This window comes from Ovis canadensis, chromosome 21 (genome assembly GCF_042477335.2).
Source record: "Ovis canadensis isolate MfBH-ARS-UI-01 breed Bighorn chromosome 21, ARS-UI_OviCan_v2, whole genome shotgun sequence".
In the NCBI taxonomy this organism is placed as follows: domain Eukaryota; kingdom Metazoa; phylum Chordata; class Mammalia; order Artiodactyla; family Bovidae; genus Ovis; species Ovis canadensis.
The window spans coordinates 64894488-64916314 of record NC_091265.1 but is presented as its reverse complement, the minus strand read 5'-3'; the positions used below and the strand labels follow the sequence as shown (position 1 = coordinate 64916314).

The following is a 21827-nucleotide window of genomic DNA, read 5'->3' as shown; positions in this document are numbered from 1 at the left end:
ACCGGGTCAGTGATGCCATCCGACCATCTCGTCCTCTGCCATATGATCCATTTACGTAAAACGCCCACAACGGGACAACCCCAAGACAGAAGGCAGGCTGGCGGCGGCCGGAGGCTGGGGGAGGGGAGTGCCTCTGGAGGGTGGGGACGTTCGGGGGCTGGAAGGGGACGGCGCTGCGCAGGACAGGAAGGCACTGGGAGCCTGAATGGGCACCTCAACATGGCCTGTTTTATGGCAGGTGAGTTTCACCTCAATTAACTATTCTTTTTTAAGGGAAAACCCCAGTTGGATATTTTCAAGAAATTCAATAAACCGACTCTTAAACGTATGGAACAAATGTGTGAGAACGACTCACATGACCCTAAAAGAGGATCACAGGGGGGAGCCGGCCTGCGGGGAGGGGAGAAGCTTGCGGGTGGAGACGGAAGGTTCCGGCCCCGCCACCGCCATGCCGGCAGGAGAAAAGCCAAGGCTTCCGCCCGCAGAGTCCAGGCTGGAGGAGCGGGCCCTGAGTCTGGGGCAGAACCTCACGCGAGGCCTGGACAGGAGTGGAGGCGGTCCCGTGGGGGAGGTGCTGGGCAGCAGTGGGCTGGGTGCGGGACAGCGGGGAGACCTGGCCGAGGTGGGGTGGGGGAGCCTGTGCACAGAGCTAGGCCAGCCAGGGGCCAGCAGGGCTCCTGGAAGGACACAGCTATGCAGCTGCCAGGGAGGCCAGCAAGGAGAACGGGCGCCTGGACGCAGGCCCGCGGGCGACGTCCCTGGGGCGCCTCTCGGCCCTGCAGGTGCCAAGCTCAGCCCAGCTCCAGGCGGGAAGGAGCACACCCTGCACTGGCCACCTGCAGGGCCCCCTCGCTGCGCCCGCAGCTGCAGCCTCGCCCCTCGCCGCCTGCACGGCCTGGGCTTCGCTGCCCACCGCAGGCTCAGGTCAGCCCCGCTGGTTGCCATGAGTCCAGACCAGCGGAGGGAGAAGCAGACCGCCTTTCTGACGCGGTCAGCTGCCCATCTGACAACCGCTCAGCGCCGCCCGAGAGGACACGTTCGCACCCCTTCGTCCTCAGGCTCTCAGGCGAGCACAAGGGGCAGGCAGGGTGCAGACGGCGAAGCCGGAGCAGACCCCAGAGCCGCCCCAGCAGACGCTGTGCAGCCACCACGGGCCTCTGCGGGCAAGGACAGGACCCCTCCAGTCCTCGGCCTGCAGATGCCCCAGGCCATGGAGCCCTGCCAGGCACACCTCACCTCTGTGCTCGCGGGCGATCCGGCGCACCCCTTCCCGGAACTCCGACAGCACCTGCAGGTACGGCATGACCGTGGACTCCAGCTGCAGAGAGAACGTTGGGGTTGCTGTGACTGGTGCCCCATTTGTGAAGGTCAGAGCCTGGCACATGCGCCTCAGGGCGGGGCTGCCAATGGACATGTAAGCCCGTCCAACACAGGGCCCACAGGCGTGGGGGCGCCCGCATGGCGGCACGGGCAGGACAGTAAGAGGGTCCCCCCGCGGTGGCCTGGGCTCAGACACCCAGGAGGGAGCGCGGTCCTGGGGGCGGGGCAGCAGGGAGTCCTGGCCCGGGAGGGCTTCACTCACACTGCGGCTGGTCCCAGCTCCTCCGACGGGGAAACCCAGGGGGCTCTCCTCTTCTATGGCCCCGAAGATCTAGGGAAAGAAGCAAGCGTGCAGGACATGCGGCTGAGACAGCGGGCAGGGACCGCGTCTGCGAGGGGTGGGCGGCGGTGCCTGAGGCGGTGCCCTTGGTGGGGGGGCAGTTAGACACGCAGACCCAGGCTGAGGTGCCCGCGCACCGCGGCAGGACGGGTCCGGTTCCCACTACCTGTCTGGCCCCCAGCCAAGGCCACTGGACCACAGAGCCCCCTGCAGGGACCCCCAGGACTCGTCAGCAGGAGGAGGGCATGCTGAACGAGGCATCGGGGCCGCTGGCAGGGAAGCACTTCTGCTCGTCAAACCCCAGACAGGAGGGACGAAAGCCGAGGCGGAGAGGCTGGGGGCGCAGCTCCTAGGACCCGCGGGCCCAGCGGGCCCGGCGCGGGCGGGCTCACCTTCAGCATGTGAGTAAGGTAGCGGGCGATGCTCTCCAGCAGGACGCGGTGGGGCCTCCTCCGGGCGGCCTTGCGGGCTGCCATGTAGAGGTTGCACTGGCCCACCAGCGCCCGCATCTCCTCCAGGACCGTGCGCGTGTCGACGTTGTCACAGAGCGCCTGGTGAACCGCGGCCTTCTTCTTGTAAAAGCTGGGCGGGGGAGGAAGGCGGGGCGCCGTCAGACGGACAGGGACGGGGTCACCGGCAGCCCCCTAAGCCCCCGTCAGCGGGCACGATGGGACCGCATGGGCCAGGGGAAAAGGTGCCGCCTCACCTCTTGTTCAGCTCCGTTTCCTCGTCCTCCCACTTCTCAAACTGAGCGGCTACCTCCACGGGGCTTCGGAGGAGGTCTTTCACATTTAAGAAAAACTCCTGAAGTTAGAAAACCCCATTCAGGAGAATTTCCGAAAAGAGCTGCTCTGGGCACCACCCACCCCCACACATAGCAGGAGGCAGGAAGGGGACCGCAAGGTTTCTCTGCGGGACCAGAGTCCCATCTCAGTTTTGGGGCCCCTTGGGGTGGCCAGCGGGCAGGACTGGATGGGAGGCGCCCACACGGGTGAGATGGGGAACATCGGCAAAGCGGCTGAGCCGCCCCCCAGCTCAGCACCCGCGTCCCCTTCTGTCTGGGAGGAACGAGGCCCTTTCGGGGCCGGGGGGCCGGGGGCAGCACCTACGTTGAGGAGCCGCTCGTACTGCAGCGCCGACTCCATGGTGTTGGCCGAGTAGTCCAGCGTGTCCTTCCACGAGTGCATGAGGAAGGCCAGGCGCAGCTGGCGGGCTGTGGGCAGAAAGGAAAGCCTGAGGCTGCACCCCGGCTGGCTGCGCCCGCCCAGACAGGGACGCCAGGGTCTCCTTACCTGAGTGCTTCTTCAGGGCGTCTTTAATGGTGATGAAGTTCTTGAGCGACTTGGACATCTTACAGCCCGCGATGGTCAGGTGGCCCGTGTGCAGGAAGTACCTGACCCAGCAGTCATTCTCAAAGTAGGCCTGCACACACGGGGCGGGAGCAGGGGTCAGGGGCGCCTCCACAGGCCCAAGGGGGCACAGAAGGGGGGGCCCCTGTGCTGGGCAGGGCCCTGGCAGGAGGTGAGGACGGGTGGGTCCAGGCCTGCGCTGCGAAGGCCAGGCTGCTCATGTGGGAATCAGACCAAACAATCCGATTCACACGCCCCTGACTCGGAGGCCAGGCTCTGCTGGAGAGCACTCGCCGCCCACCCCCGTGCCCGCCCACCCGCCCGGACGGCGGCCGCGGCCCCTACCTCTGACTGCGCCAGCTCGTTGTCGTGGTGGGGGAAGCGGAGGTCGAAGCCCCCTCCGTGGATGTCCATCGAGGCTCCCAGGAGTGTGCCCGCCATGGCCGAGCACTCGATGTGCCATCCGGGGCGTCCCTGGGAACCCACACTCGGTGAGCGAGCGCCCCGCCTGGCCTCCATGGCCGTGGCCCCCAGAAGCCGAGCTCCGCGGGGGCAGGGGCTCAAGTCCCACATGTGGAAAGACCACAGGGGATGGCGAGCTCCGTGAAGGCCGAGGCCGTGTCACTGCCGGACTGCTGCTCCAACACCCCTGCCCTGGGGCTCTGGGCCACCACGACTGTCATCACGGGCGACGTCAGAGGGCGGACCCGCCCCAGCAGCTCAGGTCAGAGACAGTCGGGATGCAGGGCTCCGAGGTGCTCCAGTCCCATCCCACCGGCCACAGAGGGGAAGACACGGTCCCAGGGAGGGAGGTGATGACCCCACGGCGGGCGGGCCTTGCGGGGACGCGTCCCCACCCCCTCCCAGCCACACTCACCTTGCCCCAGGGGCAGGGCCAGGACGGCTCCCCGGGCTTGGAGGCCTTCCAGAGCGCGAAGTCACTGGGGGACCGCTTCTCACTCAGGCGCTCTGCAGAGATGCTCAGGTCGCCTGCAGACATGGGGAGCGTGGGATCCTCTCAGCCCAGGGACGCGTGAGTTATGCGTTTACTGGACCCCACCACTGCCCCCTGCTGGCCCCCATCCCCGCAGCCCCCATGTCAGGATGACGACGGAGTGGAGTGCAGGTGTGAGGGGCTGTTCTCGTGGGCCTGCCCCGGGGACGCCGGCTCAAGTGGGCAGGGTCCTGTACTAACATGCGGTGGCCTCTGGGCCGGATTCTGGGAGGTGTGAGCCAGGCCACTCTGCACAGGGCGCTGGGCCTGGAGGCTGCAAGTCGGGACCCCCGCTGGTCCCCTCAAAAGGGAACCCACCCACAGGAGAGCCCCCAGACCACGTGGACACAGCAACTGCTGTGAACGTAACACCCGCCCTCAGCCCAGCCTGCACGCAGAGTGTGCCCCTGGGGGTCAGGGCTGTGCTGGCTGAGGCACTCAGGCCCGAGAGGGTCTTGCCAGGTCCCTGGTGGAAAACTCCAGAACAGGAGCGACATGGACTCTCACGTCCAGGCTGCAAACGCGGCCACGGCAGGACGAGCCCAGGAGGCAGCACGTCAGTGGCCGAGAGCAGAGCTGGAGGGAGGCTCTGCGGGAGCAAGGGGTGGTGCCAGCGCACCCGGCTCTAAACACAGAGCCCCTGGGAGACTCGACAGACCCAGGAAAACACTGCACAGGCGGATGTGCCGGGACGTGAACTACGCGACTACTGCGGACGTCCTGCCATCCTGATGAGCGGGTCTGTGGGGTTTCATCCGTGGAAGGGGAGCCCAGGCGCCCACCGAGCGGGACGCGTGTCCCTCTGGGCTGCACCCCTGTTCTCACCGTGGTCACGTCACCCGGCGTCGGCAGCTTCTCAGACGCGTGACCTGACCTGGAGCGCTGACCCTCTCTGCACACCCTTCCCAGGACAGATAACGCACACTGGGGCTTTACGTCCTTCGTTATCACACACGTAGCCGTGAGTGTTCCCAACTTTATAAACTTAACTTTGAAGGCTTCTAACAGACTCTTCTGTCCCACACGCTCCTGCCCCAGTCTTCACGTGTCCCCAGTGTCCTGGCCTCGTGACACCTGCTCCATGCTCCAGACTCCCTCTGCCCCACTCCAGGGTCACTTCTGGTCCCACATGTGCCCTGTGGTCTGACTGGTCTGCCCGACGACCCCAGCCCACCCAGCAGCTGAGCCTGACACGCCGTTGGATCTTTCCTCCACGTTTCTGCGTCAGCTGCTGTGTCTTTAAAACACGTGGTCCACTGGAGAAGGGAATGGCAAACCACTTCAGTATTCCTGCCTTAAGATCCCCATGAACAGTATGAAAAGGCAAAATGATAGGACACTGAAAGAGCAACTCCCCAGGTTGGTAGGTGCCCCATATGCTACTGGAGATCAGTGGAGAAATAACTCCAGAAAGAATGAAGGGATGGAGCCACAGCAAAAACAACACCCAGTTTTTCATGTGCCTGGTGACGGAAGCAAGGTCCGATGCTGTAAAGAGCGATACTGCATAGGAACCTGGGATGTTAGGTCCATGAATCAGGGCAAATTGGAGGTGGTCAAACAGGAGATGGTAAGAGTGAACGTCGACATTCTAGGAATCAGCGAACTAAAATGGACTGGAGTGGGTGAATTAACTCAGATGACCATTATATCTACTACTGTGGGCAAGAATCCCTTACAAGAAATGGAATAGCCATCATAGTCAACAAAAGAGTCCAAAATGCAGTACTTTTGTAATCTCAAAAATGACAGAATGATCTCTGTTCGTTTCTAAGGCAAACCATTCAATATCACGGTAATCCAAGTCTATGCTCCAACCAGTAACACTGAAGAAGCTGAAGTTGAACGGTTCTATGAAGACCTACAAGACCTTTTAGAACTAACACCCAAAAAACATGTCCTGTTTATTATAGGGGACTGGAATACAAAAGTAGGAAGTCAAGAAACACCTGGAGTAACAGGCAAATTTGGTCTTGGAATGCAGAATGAAGCAGGGCAAAGGCTAACAGAGTTCTGCCAAGAGAACACATAGCAAACACCCTCTTCCAACAACATAAGAGAAGACTCTACACATGGACATCACCAGATGGCCAACACCGAAATCAGATTGATTATATTATTTGCAGCCAAAGATGGAAAAGCTCTATATAGTCAGCAAAAACAAAACCGGGAACTGACTGTGGCTTAGATCATGAACTCTTTATTGCCAAATTCAGACTTAAATTGAAGAAAGTAGGGAATCCCACTAGACCATTCAAGTATGACCTAAATCAAATCCCTTATGATTATACAGTGTAAGAGACATATAGATTTAACGGACTAGATCTGATACATAGAGTGCCTGATGAACTATGGACAGAGGTGTGTGACATTGTACAGGAGACAGGGATCAAGACCATACCCAAGAAAAAGAAATGCAAAAAAGCAAAATGGCTATCTAAAGAGGCCTTACAAAGAGATGAGAAAAAAAGAGAAGCGAAAAGCAAAGGAGAAAAGGAAAGATATACCCATTTGAATGCAGAGTTCCAAAGAATAGCAAGGAGAGAAAGCTTCCTCAGTGATCAGTGCAAAGAAATCGAGGAAAACAATAGAACGTGAAAGACTAGAGATCTCAAGAAAATTAGAGATACCAAGGGAACATTTCATGCAAAGATGGGCACAATAAAGGACAGAAATGGTATGTACCTAACAGAAGCAGAAGATATTAAGAAGAGGTGGCAAGAATACACAGAAGAACTAAACAAAAAGATCTTCAAGACCCAGATAATCACGATGGAGTGATCACCCACCTAGAGCCAGAGATCCTGGAATGTTCAGTCAAGTGGGCCTTAGGAAGTATTACTACAAACAAAGCTAGTGGAGCTGATGGAATTCCAGTGGAGCTATTTTAAATCCTAAAAGACGATGCTGTGAAAGTGCTGCACTCAATATGCCAACAAATTTGGAAAATGCAGTAGTGGCACAGGACTGGAAAAGGTCAGTTTTCGTTCCAATCCCAAAGAAAGGCAATGCCAAAGAAGGCTCAAACTACCACACAATTGCACTCATCGCACATGCTAGCAAAGTAATGCTCAAAATTCTCCAACCAGGCTTCAGCAATACGTGAACTGTGAACTCCCTGATGTTCAAGCTGGTTTTAGAAAAGGCAGAGGAACCAGAGATCAAATTGACAACATCCACTGGATCATGGAAAAAGCAAGAGAGTTCCAGAAAAACATCTATTTCTGCTTTATTGTCTATGCCAAAGCCTTTGACTGTGTGGATTACAATAAACTGTGGAAAATTCTGAAAGAGATGGGAATACCAGACCACCTGACCTGCCTCTTGAGAAACCTGTATGCAGTTCGGGAAGCAACAGTTAGAACTGGACATGGAACAACAGACTGGTTCCAAATTGGGAAAGGAGTACGTCAAGGCTGTATATTGTCACCCTACTTAATTAACTTATATGTAGACTACATCATGAGAAACGCTGAGCTGGATGAAGCAGAAGCTGGAATCAAGACTGCCGGGGAAAAAACCTCAGATATGCAGATGACACCACACTTATGGCAGAAAGTGAAGAACTACAGAGCCTCTTGATGAAAGTGAAAGAGGAGAGTGGAAAAGTTGGCTTAAAGCTCAACATTCAGAAAATGAAGATCATGGCATCTGGTCCCATCACTTCATGGGAAATAGATGGGGAAACAGTGACAGACTTCATTTTTTGGGTCTCCAAAATCACTGCAAATGGTGACTGCAGCCATGAAATTAAAAGACACTCACTCCTTGGAAGGAAAGTTACGACCAACCTAGATAACATATTAAAAAGCGGAGACATTACTTTATCAACAAAGGTCCCTCTAGACAAGGCTATGGTTTTTCCAGTAGTCATGTATGGATGTGAGAGTTGGACTATGGAGAAAGCTGAGGGCCAAAGAATTGATGCTTCTGAACTGTGGTGTTGGAGAAGACTCTTGAGAGTCCCTTGGACTGCAAGGAGATCCAACCAGTCCATTCTAAAGGAGATCAGCCCTGAGTGTTCATTGGAAGGACTGATGTTGAAGCTGAAACTCCAATCCTTTGGCCACCTGATGCAAAGAGCTGACTCACTGGAAAAGACACTGATGCTGGGGAAGATTGAAGACGGGAGGAGAAGGGGACGACAAAGGATGAGATGGTTGAATGGCATCACCGACTCAATGGACATGAGTTTGAGTAAACTCTGGGAGTTGGTGATGGACAGGGAGGCCTGGTGTGCTACGGTCCATGGAGACGCAAAGAGTCAGACATGACTGAGTGACTGAATGGAACTGAATCTCTTTACAACAGAGCCCTTAAGGAGAAGTCACTGGACCCAACGTATGCCATTGTACAGTCGTACGTTGAGGAAGCTGTAACCTGTACAACGAAGCCGCCCTCGTATCGGGACAAAGACTCCCGAGTCTGTGCAGACTCAGTCAGCAAGCAGGGACCCCCGTTCAGTCCTGGACGGTGCTTCCTCCAACTACAAGCCAGAGACTCACATGTCTGCCTGGCTGCAAGCGCAGACAGACAGAAGCAGACACCCGCAACAACCTTCCAACTGTTCAGCATCGTCTACGATGTCATACATCCTTACAGCCACACATCCATCAGCATCATGTTTCAAAAGCCTGGACTAGGGTCCAGTCAGAGAAGGCAATGGCAGCCCACTCCAGTACTCTTGCCTGGAAAATCCCATGGACGGAGGAGCCTGGTGGGCTGCAGTCCATGGGGTCGCTGAGAGTCGGACACGACTGAGCGACTTCGCTTTCACTTTTCACTTTCATGCATTGGAGAAGGAAATGGCAACCCACTCCAGTGTTCTTGCCTGGAGAATCCCAGGGATGGGGGAGCCTGGTGGGCTGCCGTCTATGGGGTCGCACAGAGTCGGACATGACTGAAGAGACTTAGCAGCAGCAGCAGCAGTAGCAGCAGGGTCCAGTACGTACTTAGGCTCCATGTAGCTAATGGTGAAATTTTAATGTAAGGACAATAAAATGTGAAAACTGTATCCATGGTTAAAAAAAAAAGGCAAGATAAACATTTTTATGGCCCCAGTGCCTTCCAGAAACAGTGGCGCCAACAAGTGCGTCTGGTGGTGTGAGAGGGTGAGAGTGGAGAAAACACTTACGAATTAAAGACAAACAGAACCCAGCCTGGCCCAGGAAAGGCCTGGTGTCTCTAACACGTCTGGGTCAAGGAGGGCGGGGGGCTGTCTTTACACGTGGGTTACTGTCGCGGTGGCAATGACAAGGCCGTCCCCAGCGGCTGCCCTGCGTCCTCAAGTGTGTGGTCCTGTTGCCAAGCTCTGCCCAAGGGCTCTCATGCAGTCAGTGTGAGTGACCACGGTGGACGACGGGCTATGGTCTAGTACTAAATGCGTTCCCTGGTCTAAACGACAGTCTCACACACACTGCAACTAAGCTATCCTTGGAGCATACTGTGACATGGGACACAACCAACCTCTACACACAGTAACCACAGGCGCTCAGAAGTCACTCTTGCTTTTGTCCACTCCCAGAGCCGAGCTTCAAGATCAGAACGGGCTCTGACTGTGGCCCAAGTCCCCCACCTTGGTTTCCCTGCAGCGACCGTGCAGATAATGACTGCTCGCTCCTGCCCCAGGACAGGGGCTGCCCTGCCCCATCCGGCATCCGCCCCCGGCCTCTTCTGGGGTCTCTAAGTGAACAGCCTGTGTCTCCTGCCTCTCTGGGTGCCCTGCCTGCCTTCTATCAAAGTGCCCTGGGGCTTTCCCTCCCCAGGTTCCCTGCTGCCCCATGAGGGTGCCGGGCACTCACTCAGTGGGTCGCCTCTGTGCCCTCTCCACACCCCCAGGCAGGAGTCCAGCCCGGCCCAGCCGGACCCTTGGGGACTCTGGGCACTGAGAAAGCAGGCAGCCCCACCCCGGGCGCCGAGGCCTGTCTGCTCTGTGGGGCTGCACGGCGGCTGCTCACTGTTCTGTCCCCTGGGCAACAATGCAGGTCAGGGGTTCCGTATGGAGAGCTCCCAAAGCCCCTTAAGTTGCTAAGCCAGGGTCCCCATGGACCTAAGCCCCCACGGCCGTGCAGGGTGAGACCGCGGCTCCCCGGGCTCTGAGCCCAGCCGGCCCGCTTACCTTCCCCCTCGTGCAGGGCTTTCTGATCCCCGACGGCCTCGGGCACCAGCTTTCCATAGCTGTGCCCCTCACTGTTGGCAAACTTGACTGTGTCGAAATACACGGACCCGTTTGAAGCGTAGCTGGAACACAAAGCCAGCGGGGAAGGCGTGACAAGCTGCCCGGCCGGCCAGCCTGGGGACGCAGAAGCCATCGGGGTCTGCTCCACGCCCTGTGCAGTGGGCCGGCCAGCAGGGTGTTCCACTACGGCCACCGAGTGGGCCAAACGGGGCTGCGACGAGCATGGCTGGGCCAGGGGCCGGGACAGGGCTCCCTCACTCCCCAACGGCCCGGCCCGTGCCCTGCCCCCTGCCCGGGTGACTACCCTGCATGGCGCCCTCGCCTCTGCCTGCCAGCCCTGACCCCCAGCACCTCGCTGTCTGACTGCATTTGGAAAAGGGCCTTCACAGAGGGGCTCCAGTGAAAACGAGGCCTCCAGGGTGGGCCCTGACCAGCACAACCGGTGTCCTCCTAAGAAGAGGAGCTGGGGGCCCAGGGAGGGATGAGGGGCGCGGGCCCTCACAGGACCGCTGCGGCTGCGTGGTGGCCCACCCATCGCTCACGTGCCGTGCGGCTCTGAGACGGAAGCATGGGCCACCACCACCCTGGCGGCCCCCCGTGCCTCCCTGCTCCTCTCCGAGCTGGTGGAGGGCCGTGCCCCTGGGCACACCTTCCTGGAGCCTCGAGCTCACCCGTAACCGTTGTCCACGATCTTCTGGACAAAGTCCACGATCTCGGGCACGTACTCACTGACCCGGGTCAGGACATCTGGTGGGAGGACCTGGGGACGAGGCGAGGCCGGCTCCAGAAGCCCCAGCACCGCTGGGCCCCGGTGCCCCGGCCCTCCCCCACGCACCACCCCCACCCCTGCTGTCTTTTCAAACTGAATTTGCACACGCAGTGAAGAGGGTCTGGATCCCGGGAGGACATTGGTCACGGGGCCCTCGGCCCCAGAGACCGAGGTCACGACCGTCCGCGACACTTACGTTCAGGGCTTCCATGTCTTTGTGGAACTCCGCCTCCCAGAATTTGGGCAGTTCGGAGAAAATAGAATTGTCCGTCACCTCACTGCCGTGCATGGAATCCAGCCAGTCAGAAAGCACATCCTTTGCTTCTTCCAGCAACACCTGAGGGAAAGGAAGCAGGATGTGCACCCGCGTCCAAGCTCCAGGGCCTGCGGCGGGTGCAGTCTACGCGCGTCCGTCTCCGCCTCACGCGCACAGACTCGCCGAGCACGGCCAGCACCCGACCCGGGAGGAGACCCCAGAGCTCCCACGGATGGCCTGGCCGTCCAGAGGCTGGAGCTCTGACCGCGTGCCCGGAGGGTCAGGGTGGGCCTGGGGAGGCCCAGCGGGGCGGGAGGGCATGCGGTGTGGTCACTGACGGCCTGGACGCCTGCTCGAGGGGAGGTTCAGAGCAGCGGACGGAGCTGCGGTCCAGAGGCAGGTCTCCATGCCCAGGCCGCCCCGCCGGGCACGTGCCATCAGCTGAAGGCCCCACGTCAGGGCCACAATGGCACCGCGTCGGAGCGAGTCACGTCCCGTCACTGCGGTCCTCATGTCACACCCGGAAACAGCCGTCTGAGACGCGATGAGACAGCATCAGGGCTGCACCCGAGCCCCAGGGGCCCAGCGGACCCGGCGCTCTGCCCTGGAGGATCCAGGGCTTCGGCTCCTTAGCTGGAGCAGCGACGGGTGTGCAGACAGGCAGGCGGTCTGTACTTCGCTGTTGGGGGCGCAGGCGCAGAACAAGGCGGGAGGGAGGGCGCAGGGAGCCTGGAGGGCAGAGGTGGGCGGGGCGGCCCCGGAGCAGCCCCCAGACAGGACAGAGCTACTGGGGAACCTCCCAGGACCCAGCTGGTGCCCACGGCGGGCGGGCAGAGGCGGCAGGGCTCCAGGGAGGCAGGCGCTGTCAGGCTGCGGCTGGAAGTGAGCTCTGGGCCTGCGCCATGTGCAGGGGCAGAAAGCCCACCGCTGCCGGCAGGATCAACACAGAACAAGACACAGCAGAGGAAGGAGGTCCCAATCAAACGAATGCCTAGATAATTCATGTGTTTCAAAACACAAAATCAAAGGGGAAATAAAACCCTATTGAGCAGTAAAAGAATGTCAACATAGGTAGAAGCAGAAAAAACTCCACTTAGAGAAAACTTTATGCCCTTAAATGCTTAAACCAAACAATGAGCTAACCTCCTAAGCGGTGAGACAGAAAGGAACAGAATAAACCCAGAGAGAAATGAGCGAGACGGGTGACAGAGACGGGCGGCGGCTGACGAAACAGGGACTCGGGCTCCAGCTCCGCCTCCCAGTGAAAGCCGCAACCCTGTCCCCACAAGTGAAAGGGTGTCACCAAACGGAGAGTCGACCACTCCTGGTGGACCCGGGAGGGAGGATAAAGAAGAGCGTCGCATGATGACAAAGGGGGCAATTCTACACGGAGACACAGCGACCCTCGATACACAGGCACCTCACATCAGAGCATCAAACCCGGTGGGGCAAACGCCGAGGGAACATCAAGAGAAACAGACGGATCCCGTGTCCCAGCTGCAGACTTCAGTGGGCAGATCCAGAGAGTCAGAAGGAATGGCCGAACTCAACACCACCATCGATCAACTGGACGTAACTGACACCTATGAAGAGATTGCTTCATCCTCCAACAGGGGGAAGACACATTCCCCTCCAGTCACGTGGAGCAGTTTCCAAGACAGAGCAGACGCTGGGCCAGGAAATACACCCAGAGACACTTAGAGCATCTACCAAGGCAGACTGCCCTCGGGCCGCGCAACACACCCGGAGACACTTAAGAGGAACAGCAATCACGCAGTGCGTGCTATCGGACCGCAGTGGAAGTGACCTGGGAGCCTGCAACAGAAAGATGGCCGGCTAACCCGACACGCGGAGACTGAGCAGCACCTTTCTAAATGAGACACTGCCCAAAGGAGATATCTCAAGAAAAAACTTTAAATACTTAGAACAAGACGAGAATGAAAACAACTTGTCGACATTTATAGGACGCAGCAAAAGCAATGCTCAAGAGAAATTTGTGACGCAGAATACATTTCTCAGAAGAGAAAAAATATCTGGAATCAGATGTTACCTCAAGCAGCTAGAAGAGGACATCATCCCTAATACGGGAACCGAAGACACTACGAGAAAACAGTATCTCTCATGAACATAGGTTAAAAACAGATAACAAAATATGAGCAAACTGACTCTACAGAAGCATCAAGAGAATCATATACCACAACCAAGTTCATCACACGTATGCAAGGCTGGTCCTACTTCATAAAATCAAATACTGAAAATTATCACACCAACAGACTAAAAGAGAAAAATCACACGATCCTATCAGTATCAGCATCGTATCGTATCAATGCAGAAACAGCACTGGACAAAATCCAACATGCATTCATGACAAGAACTCTCAGCCAACTAGGAAGAGAGGGGCACTTCCTCAACGTGACAGAAAACAGCTACAGCAAGCCCGCAATTAGTATCAGACGTAAAGGTGAGAAACACAAAGCCTTCCCATTAGGCCGAGGTGTAACGCAAGCACGTCCCCTCTCATCACTCTTCCAACGGCGAACTGGAAGTCCCCGCCGATGCAATCAGACAGTGAAAGTGAAAGTGAAGTCGCTCAGTCGTGTCCGACTCTTCACGACCCCATGGACTGTAGCCCACCAGGCTCCTCCATCCATGGGATTCTCCAGGCAAGAATACTGGAGTGGGATGCCATTTCCTTCTCCAGAGGATCTTTCCGACCCAGGGATCGAACCCAGGTCTCCCACATTGCAGGCAGACGCTTTAACCTCTGAGCCACCAAGCCTGCAAAGGGGAAAAAAGACTCAGATGTCTTCAACTTAGGACAAGATTATAGATCCTTTCTAAGTTGAAAATATCATTAAGCTGAAAAACGTATATAACACAGCTCACCTACCAAACATCCTATCTTAGCCTGGTGTACCTCAAACAAGCTCAGAATACGTTAGCATACAGCTGGAAAAACCATTTAACAGCAGTCCTACTTTACAGGTACGTGCTGAATGCCTCGTGTCATGTACTAAATACTGTACTGAAAGTGAAAATCAGAATGCTTGTGTGGGCACAGTCGTAGGCGAACCAGCCTTCTGCTTCTTTAATGCTTCTTTAATGTTTCTTTAATGTTCTTTTATTCACTTGTCTATTTAAGGCTGTGCTGCTTTCTGAATTTGGCAATAAGGAGTTCATGGTCTGAGCCGGAGTCAGCTCCCAGTCTTGTTTTTGCTGCCTGTATAGAGCTTCTCCATCTTTGGCTGCAAAGAATGTAATCAGTCAGATTTGGGTGTTGACCATCTGGTGATGTCCATGTGTAGCGTCTTCTCTTGTGTTGTTGGAAGGGGGTGTTTGCTGTGATCAGTGCGTTCTCTTGGCAAAACTCGTTAGCCTTTGCCCTGCTTCATTCCGTATTCCAAGGCTAAATTTGCCTGTTACTCCAGGTATTTCTTGACTGCCTACTTTTGCATTCCAGTCCCCGATAATGAAAAGGACAGCTTTTTTGGGGTGTTCGTTCTAGGTCTTGTAGGTTTTCAAAGAACCATTCAACTTCAGCTTCTTCAGCGTTACTGGCTAGGGCATAGACTTGGATTACCAGGATATTGAATGGTTTGCCTTGGAGACGAACAGAGATCATTCTGTCGTTTTTGAGTTTGCATCCAAGTACTGCATTTCGGACTCTTTTGTTGACCATGATGGCTACTCCATTTCTTCTAAGGGTTTCTGGACCACAGTAGTAGATATAATAGTCATCTGAGTTAAATTCACCCATTCCAGTCCATTTAGTTAGCGGATGCCTAGAATGTCAACATTCACTCTTGCCATCTCCTGTTTGACCACCTCCAATTTGCCTTGATTCATGGACCTGACATTCCAGGTTCCTATGCGATATTGCTCTTTGCAGAATCAGACCTTGCTTCCATCACCAGTCACATCCACAGCTGGGGTGTTATTTCTGCTTTGGCTCCGTCTCTTCACTCTTTCTGGAGTTCTTTCTCCACTGATCTCCAGTAGCATACTGGGCACCTACCGAGCTGGGGAGCTCATCTTTCAGTGTCCTACCTTTTTGCCTTTTCATAGTGTTCATGGGATTCTTAAGGCAAGAATACTGAAGTGGTTTGCCGTTCCCTTCTCCAGTGGACCACGTTTTGTCAGGGTCTCCACCATGACACAGCATGGCTCCTAGTTTCCCTGAGTCAGACAAGGCTGTGGTCCATGTGATCAGATGGCTTAGTTTTCTGTGACTGTGGTTTTCAGTCCTTCTGCCCTCTGATGGAGAAGGGTAAGAGGCTCATGGATGGCAGAGACTGACTAACGGGGAAACTGGGTCCTGTTCTGATGGGCGGGGCCGAGCTCACTAAGTCTTTGATCTTTTAAAGATTTTCTGTTGATGGGTGGAGATGTGTTCCCTCCCTGCTGTTTCAGTTCAGCTCAGTTCAGCTGCCCAGTCGTGTCTGACTCTTTGTGACCCCATGAATAGCAGCACATCAGGCCTCCCTGTCCATCACCACCTCCCGGAGTTCACTCAAACTCACATCCATCGAGTCCGTGATGCCATCCAGCCATCTCATCCTCTGTCATCCCCTTCTCCTCCTGCCCCCAATCCCTCCCAGCATAAGAGTCTTTTCCAATGAGTCAACTCTTTGCACGAGGTGGCCAAAGTACTGGAGTTTCAGCGTTAGTGTCATTCCTTCCAAAGAACACCCAGGACTCATCTCCTTTAGAATGGACTGGTTGGATCTCCTTGCAGTCCAAGGGACTCTCAAGAGTCTCCTCCAACACCACACTTCAAAACCATCAATTCTTCGGCACTCAGCCTTCTTCACAGTCCAACTCTCACATCCATACATGACCGCAGGAAAAACCATAGCCTTGACTAGATGGGCCTTTGTTGGCAAAGTAATGTCTCTGATTTTTAATATGCTATCTAGGTTGGTCATAATTTTTCTTCCAAGGAGTAAGCGTCTTTTAATTTCATGGCTGCAGTCACCATCTGCAGTGATTTTGGAGACCTAAAAAATAAAGTCTGACACTGTTTCCACTGTTTCCCCATCTATTTCACATGAAGTGATGGGACTGGATGCCATGATCTTCGATTTCTGAATGTTGAGCTTTAAGCCAACGTTTTCGCTCTCCTCTTTCACTTTCATCAAGAGGCTTTTTAGTTCCTCTTCACTTTCTGCCACAAGGGTGGTGTCATCTGCATATCTGAGGTTATTGATATTTCTCCCTGCAGTCTTGATTCCAGCTTGTACTTCTTCCAGCCCAGCGTTTCTCATGATGTACTCTGCATAGAAGTTAAATAAGCAGGGTGACAATATACAGCCTTGACGTACTCCTTTTCCTATTTGGAACTAGTCTGTTGTTCCATGTCCAGTTCTAACTGTTGCTTCCTGACCTGCATATAGGTTTCTCAAGAGGCAGGTCAGGTGGTCTGGTATTCCCATCTCTTTCAGAATTTTCCACAGAAGTGCACTGGCTGAGACGGACCACGCAGAAGCATGGCTGAGAGAAGCTACCCCTTGCCCAAGGTCAAGGGCAGTGACCAAGAGTGCCAGGCTGTGTCGGCACAGGAGCAGTCAAGAGGGGCTACCCCACGTCCGAGGGCAGGGGTGGCAGCCGAGACAAGCTACTGCACGCCCAAGGTCAGGGGCGGCGGCCGAGAGGAGCAACCCCACGTCCAAGAAGTGGTAGCTGCGCAGGCACAGGAGGGCCGAGAGGAGCTACTCCACGTTCAAGGTCAGCAGGGGTGGCCGTGAGGAGATACCCCTCACCCAAGGTACGGGGCAGTGGCTGCCCTTTGCTGGAGCAGCTGTGAAGAGATACCTCACATCCAAGGTAAGAAAAACCCAAGTAAGACGGTAGGTGTTGCGAGAGGGCATCAGAGGGCAGACACACTGAAACCACAATCACAGAAAAGTAATCAATCTAATCACACAGACCACAGCCTTGTCTAACTCAATAAAACCAAGCCATGCCCTGCTATTTACCTGGGGCCAAACTATGGTGGAGGTAAGGAAGATGAGGGTGACCTCCTTATTGCCAAATTCAGACTTAAATTGAAGAAAGTAGTGAAAACCACTAGACCATTCAGGTATGACCTAAATCAAATACCTTACGATTATACAATAGAAGTGACAAATAGATTTAAGGGACTAAATATGATAGACGGAGTGCCTGATGAACTATGGATGGAGGTTCATGACATTGTACAGCAAACAGGGATCAAGACCGTCCCCAAGAAAAAGAAATGAAAAAAACCAAAATGGCTGTCTGAGGAGGCCTTACAAATAGCTGTGAAAGGAAGAGATGTGTAAAGCAAAGGAGAAAAGGAAAGATATACCCATTTGAATGCAGAGTTCCAAAGAATAGCAAGGAGAGATAAGAAAGCCTTCCTCAGTGATCAGTGCAGAGAAATCAAGGAAAACAATAGAATGGGAAAGTCTAGAGATCTCTTCAAGAAAATTAGAGATACCAAGGGAACATTTCATGCAAAGATGGGCTCAATAAAGGAGAGAACTGGTATGGACCTAACAGAAGCAGAAGATTTTAAGAAGAGGTGGCAAGATACACAGAACTGTACAAAAAGATCTTCAAGACCCAGATAATCACGATGGAGTGATCACCCACCTAGAGCCAGACATCCTGGAATGTGAAGTCAAGTGGGCCTTAGGAAGCATCTCTATAAACAAAACTAGCGGAGGTGACAGAATTCCAGTGGAGCTGTTTCACATCCTAAAAGATGATGCTGTGAAAGTGCTGCACTCAATATGTCAGCAAATTTGGAAAACACAGCAGTGGCCACAGGACTGGAAAAGGTCAGTTTTCATTCCAATCCCAAAGAAAGGCAACACCGAAGAGTGCTCAAACTACCACACAATTGCACTCACCTCACACGCTAGTAAAGTAATGCTCAAAATTCTTCAAGCCAGGCTTTAACAATATGTGAAGCGTGAACTTTCAGATTTTAAGCTGGTTTTAGAAAAGGCAGAGGAAGCAGAGATCAAATTGCCAATATCTGTTGGATCAGTGAAAAAGCAAGAGAGTTCCAGAAAAACATCTATTTCTGCTTTACTGACTATGCCAAAGCCTTTGACTGTGTGGAAAGAAAGAAAAGAAAGTGAAGTTGCTCAGGCATGTCTGACTCTGCAACCCCACGGACTGGAGCCCACCAGGCTTCTCCCTCCATGGGATCGTCCAGGCAAGAACACTGGAGTGGGTTGCCATTTCCCTCTCCAGGAGATCCTCCTGACCCAGGGATTGAACCCGGGTCTCCCGCATTGCAGGCAGACGCTTTCCCACCTGAGACACTAGGGAACTCCTGAAAGTGAATGCCGCTCAGTCGTGTCTGACTCTTTGCAACCCTGGACTGTAGAGTCTGTGGAATTCTCCAGGCCAGAATACTGGAGTGGGTATCGTTTCCCATCTCCAGGGGACCTTTCCGACCCAGGGATCGAACCCAGGTCTCCCACACTGCAGGCGGATTCTTTACCAGCTGAGCCATGACTGTGTGGATCACCACAAATTGCGGGAAACTCTGAGAGAGATGGGAATACCAGACCACCCGACCTGCCTCTTGAGAAATCTGTATGCAGGTCAGGAAGCAACAGTTAGAACTGGACATGGAACAACAGACTGGTTCCAAATAAGAATAGGAGTATGCTAAGGCTGTATACTGTCACCCTGCTTATTTAACTTATACGCAGAGTACATCATGAGAAATGCTGGGCTGGAGGAAGCACAAGCTGGAAGCAAGATTGCTGGGAGAAATATCAATGACCTCAGATATGCAGATGACACCACCCTTATGGCAGAAAGTGAAGAACTACAGAGCCTCTTCATGAAAGTGAAAGAGGAGAGTGAAAAAGTTGGCTTAAAACTCAACATTCAGAAAACTAAGATCATGGCATCTGGTCCCATCACTTCATGCCAAATAGATGGGGAAACAGTGTCAGACTTTACTTTCTGGGCTCCCAAATCACTGCAGATCGTGACTGTGGCCATGACATTAAAAGACGCTTACTCCTTGGAAGGAAAGTTGTGACCAACCTAGATAGCATATTAAAAAGCAGAAATTACTTTGACAACAAAGGTCCATCTAGTCAAAGCTATGGTTTTTCCAGTGGTCATGTATGGATGTGAGAGTTGGACTATAAAGAAAGCTGAGTACCGAGGAACTGATGCTTCTGAACTGTGGTGTTGGAGAAGACTCTTGAGAGTCACTTGGACTGCAAGGAGGTCCAGCCAGTCCATCCTAAAGGAGATCAGTCCCGAATATTCATTGGAAGGACTGATGCTGAAGCTGAAACTCCAATACTTCGGCCACCTGATGCGAAAAACTGACTCCCTTGAAAAGACCCCGATGCTGGGAAAGATTGAAGGCGGGAGGAGAAGGGAACCGACAGAGGATGAGATGGTTGGATGGCATCACCGACTCAATGGACATGAGTTTGAGTGAGCTCCAGGAGTTGGTGATGGACAGGGAGGCCTGGCGTGCTGCAGGGCGTGGGGTTGCAGAGAGTCGGACATGACTGAGCGGCTTGGCTGAGCTGAGCGGTGCTGAGTATCCCCTGCTGCGGGAGTTTTCTCTGGTTGCAGCGCGCAGGCTGTGCATTTCGGCGGCTTCTCTTATCCTGCTCCTATGCTCCGGAGCACAGGCTCAGCACTTGTGATTCGGGGGCTTCATTGCCCCTTAGCATGTGGTATCTTCCCAGGTCAGGGATTCAACCCATGTCCCCGGCACTGGCAGGCAGATTCTTTACTGAGCCACCAGGGAAATCTGGTCCATCAGTTGTTTACCCTGGTGATAGAGCAGATAGCTGGGAGCTAAGCCTCACTGCTGACGCCCAGCAACCGGGGATAGCAGCAGACTGCCTATCGCCAGTCCAGAGAAAGATTAAAATTCAAAGCTCAGTTTCTACCAGATATTTATCACTTTTGCACCATTTTAAAACCAAAAATCCTGAAAAGTCGTATTGTCCAGCGTGGGGACCATCTGCACACTGATTGGGGAAAAGATAAAACTACATGCGAAGACAGACATTTGGGATTGGAAATTAAAATCCCAGTAGCATTTACATTAGCTCCTGTAAAATGGAATACCTGCATATGAGTTTTACAAAGTACGTATAAGATCTACATGAGGAAAACTACAAACCTCTGAAGAGAGAAAAGGAGAGAGAGTTCACGTCTGTGGGTACAAAGATTCAACACCGTCAAGGTATCAGATCTTCCCAAATTGATTTGTAGATTCAGGTCAATCCTCATCAAATTCCTATCAAGTCATTTCACGAGTATTGACAAACCGAATCTAAAGTTTACAAGGACAGGAGGCGAAAGACCCAGGACAGCCAGCACAACACTGAAGCAGAACAAGGCCGGAGGACTGACCGACCCCACCCCAAGACTTGCCGTCAATCAAGACGGGCGGCGCTGGGACCTGCCTGGTGGTCCAGTGGGTAAGAATTCGCCTGCCATTCAGGGCACTCAGGTTGGATCCCTGGTTGGGGAACTTCGATCCCACATGCTGCAGAGCAAGTAAGCCATGTGCCACAACTGCAGAGTCCACGCACCACAATCAATGACCCTGCAGCCTGACGCAGCAAAAACACAACAGACGGTGTGGGGCTAACAAGTGATGGGAGAGAACAGTCCAGAAACAGACTCCTAAACACCGTCACCTGCTCTCCGACAAAGGAGCAAAAGCAATAAAAGGGAGCAGAAACAGTCCCTGAGAATTGTGCTCGACCGCTGGGCATCACGTCCAGAGCCAGCTGTCACACACTTGGGAAGAGCTGACTCAAACTGGAATCCAGGCCTCAGTGGAAAGCAGGAAACTAAGATACTTCTAGAAGATAACGCAGGAAGAAACCTAGACGACCTTGGGTTCGGCAATGACTTCTTCCCAACACCACCAACACACGATTCTTGAAAAGCAAGAGTTGATAGGCTGGATTCTTTACAATTAAAATTCTCTGCTCTGAGAAAGACACTGTCAGGACAACGAAAAGACAGGCCATGGAGAAACTATTTGCAAAAGGTGCATCTGATAAAGGACTCTTATCCAAAACAAAGCACTCTCAAACTCAATACCCAGAAAACTGCCTGACTGCAGAATGGCTCAAAGACGCTAAGAGACACTCCGCCAAACATGATACAAGATGGCAAATATACCTACAGGTGTCCCACCTCATGTGTCATCAGGTAAACGGAAATGCAAACAAGAGCCCACTGCACAGCTACTGCTGCTGGTGCTAAGTCACTTCAGTCATGTCCAACTCTGTGCGACCCCATAGATGGCAGCCCATGAGGCTCCCCTGTCCCTGGGATTCTCCAGGCAAGAACCCTGGAGTGAGCTGCCATTTCCTTCTCCAATGCATAAAAGTGAAGTCACTCAGCCATGACCGACTCTTAGCGAACCCATGGACTGCGGGCCACCAGCCTCCTCCGTCCATGGGATTCTCCAGGCAAGGGTGCTAGAACAGCCAAATGCTGACCACCAACGACACCAGCGCTGGCAAGGAGCCGGAGCAGCCACAACTCACACCATCCCTGCTGGGGGTGCGAGGGTGCAGCCGCTTCGGAAGCTTGCGGGCTTCTGAACACACCGCACACGCTCTCACCACGTGGTCCAGCA

The 21827-nt window shown here is 54.1% G+C and overlaps 1 protein-coding gene across 4 annotated transcripts in view; it reads right to left on the bottom strand.

Annotated features, from left to right (window-relative positions):
* Nucleotides 1-21827, bottom strand: part of LOC138426828 (cysteine--tRNA ligase, cytoplasmic) — a 44108-nt gene that overhangs the window by 6889 nt on the left and 15392 nt on the right. For all 4 annotated transcript variants that reach the window (XR_011251778.1, XR_011251779.1, XM_069565728.1 and 1 more), the window contains 11 exons: nt 11147-11287; nt 10853-10941; nt 10122-10243; nt 3887-3999; nt 3355-3483; nt 2953-3082; nt 2770-2873; nt 2367-2464; nt 2053-2242; nt 1583-1651; nt 1237-1318 (listed from right to left, as the gene is read on the bottom strand). Coding sequence is in view for 2 of the 4 variants with exons in the window: in XM_069565728.1 (XP_069421829.1) it covers nt 1237-1318; nt 1583-1651; nt 2053-2242; nt 2367-2464; nt 2770-2873; nt 2953-3082; nt 3355-3483; nt 3887-3999; nt 10122-10243; nt 10853-10941; nt 11147-11287 (1267 nt within the window). In the remaining 2 variants the exon portion in view is untranslated. The remainder of the gene's footprint in view (nt 1-1236; nt 1319-1582; nt 1652-2052; nt 2243-2366; nt 2465-2769; nt 2874-2952; nt 3083-3354; nt 3484-3886; nt 4000-10121; nt 10244-10852; nt 10942-11146; nt 11288-21827) is intronic.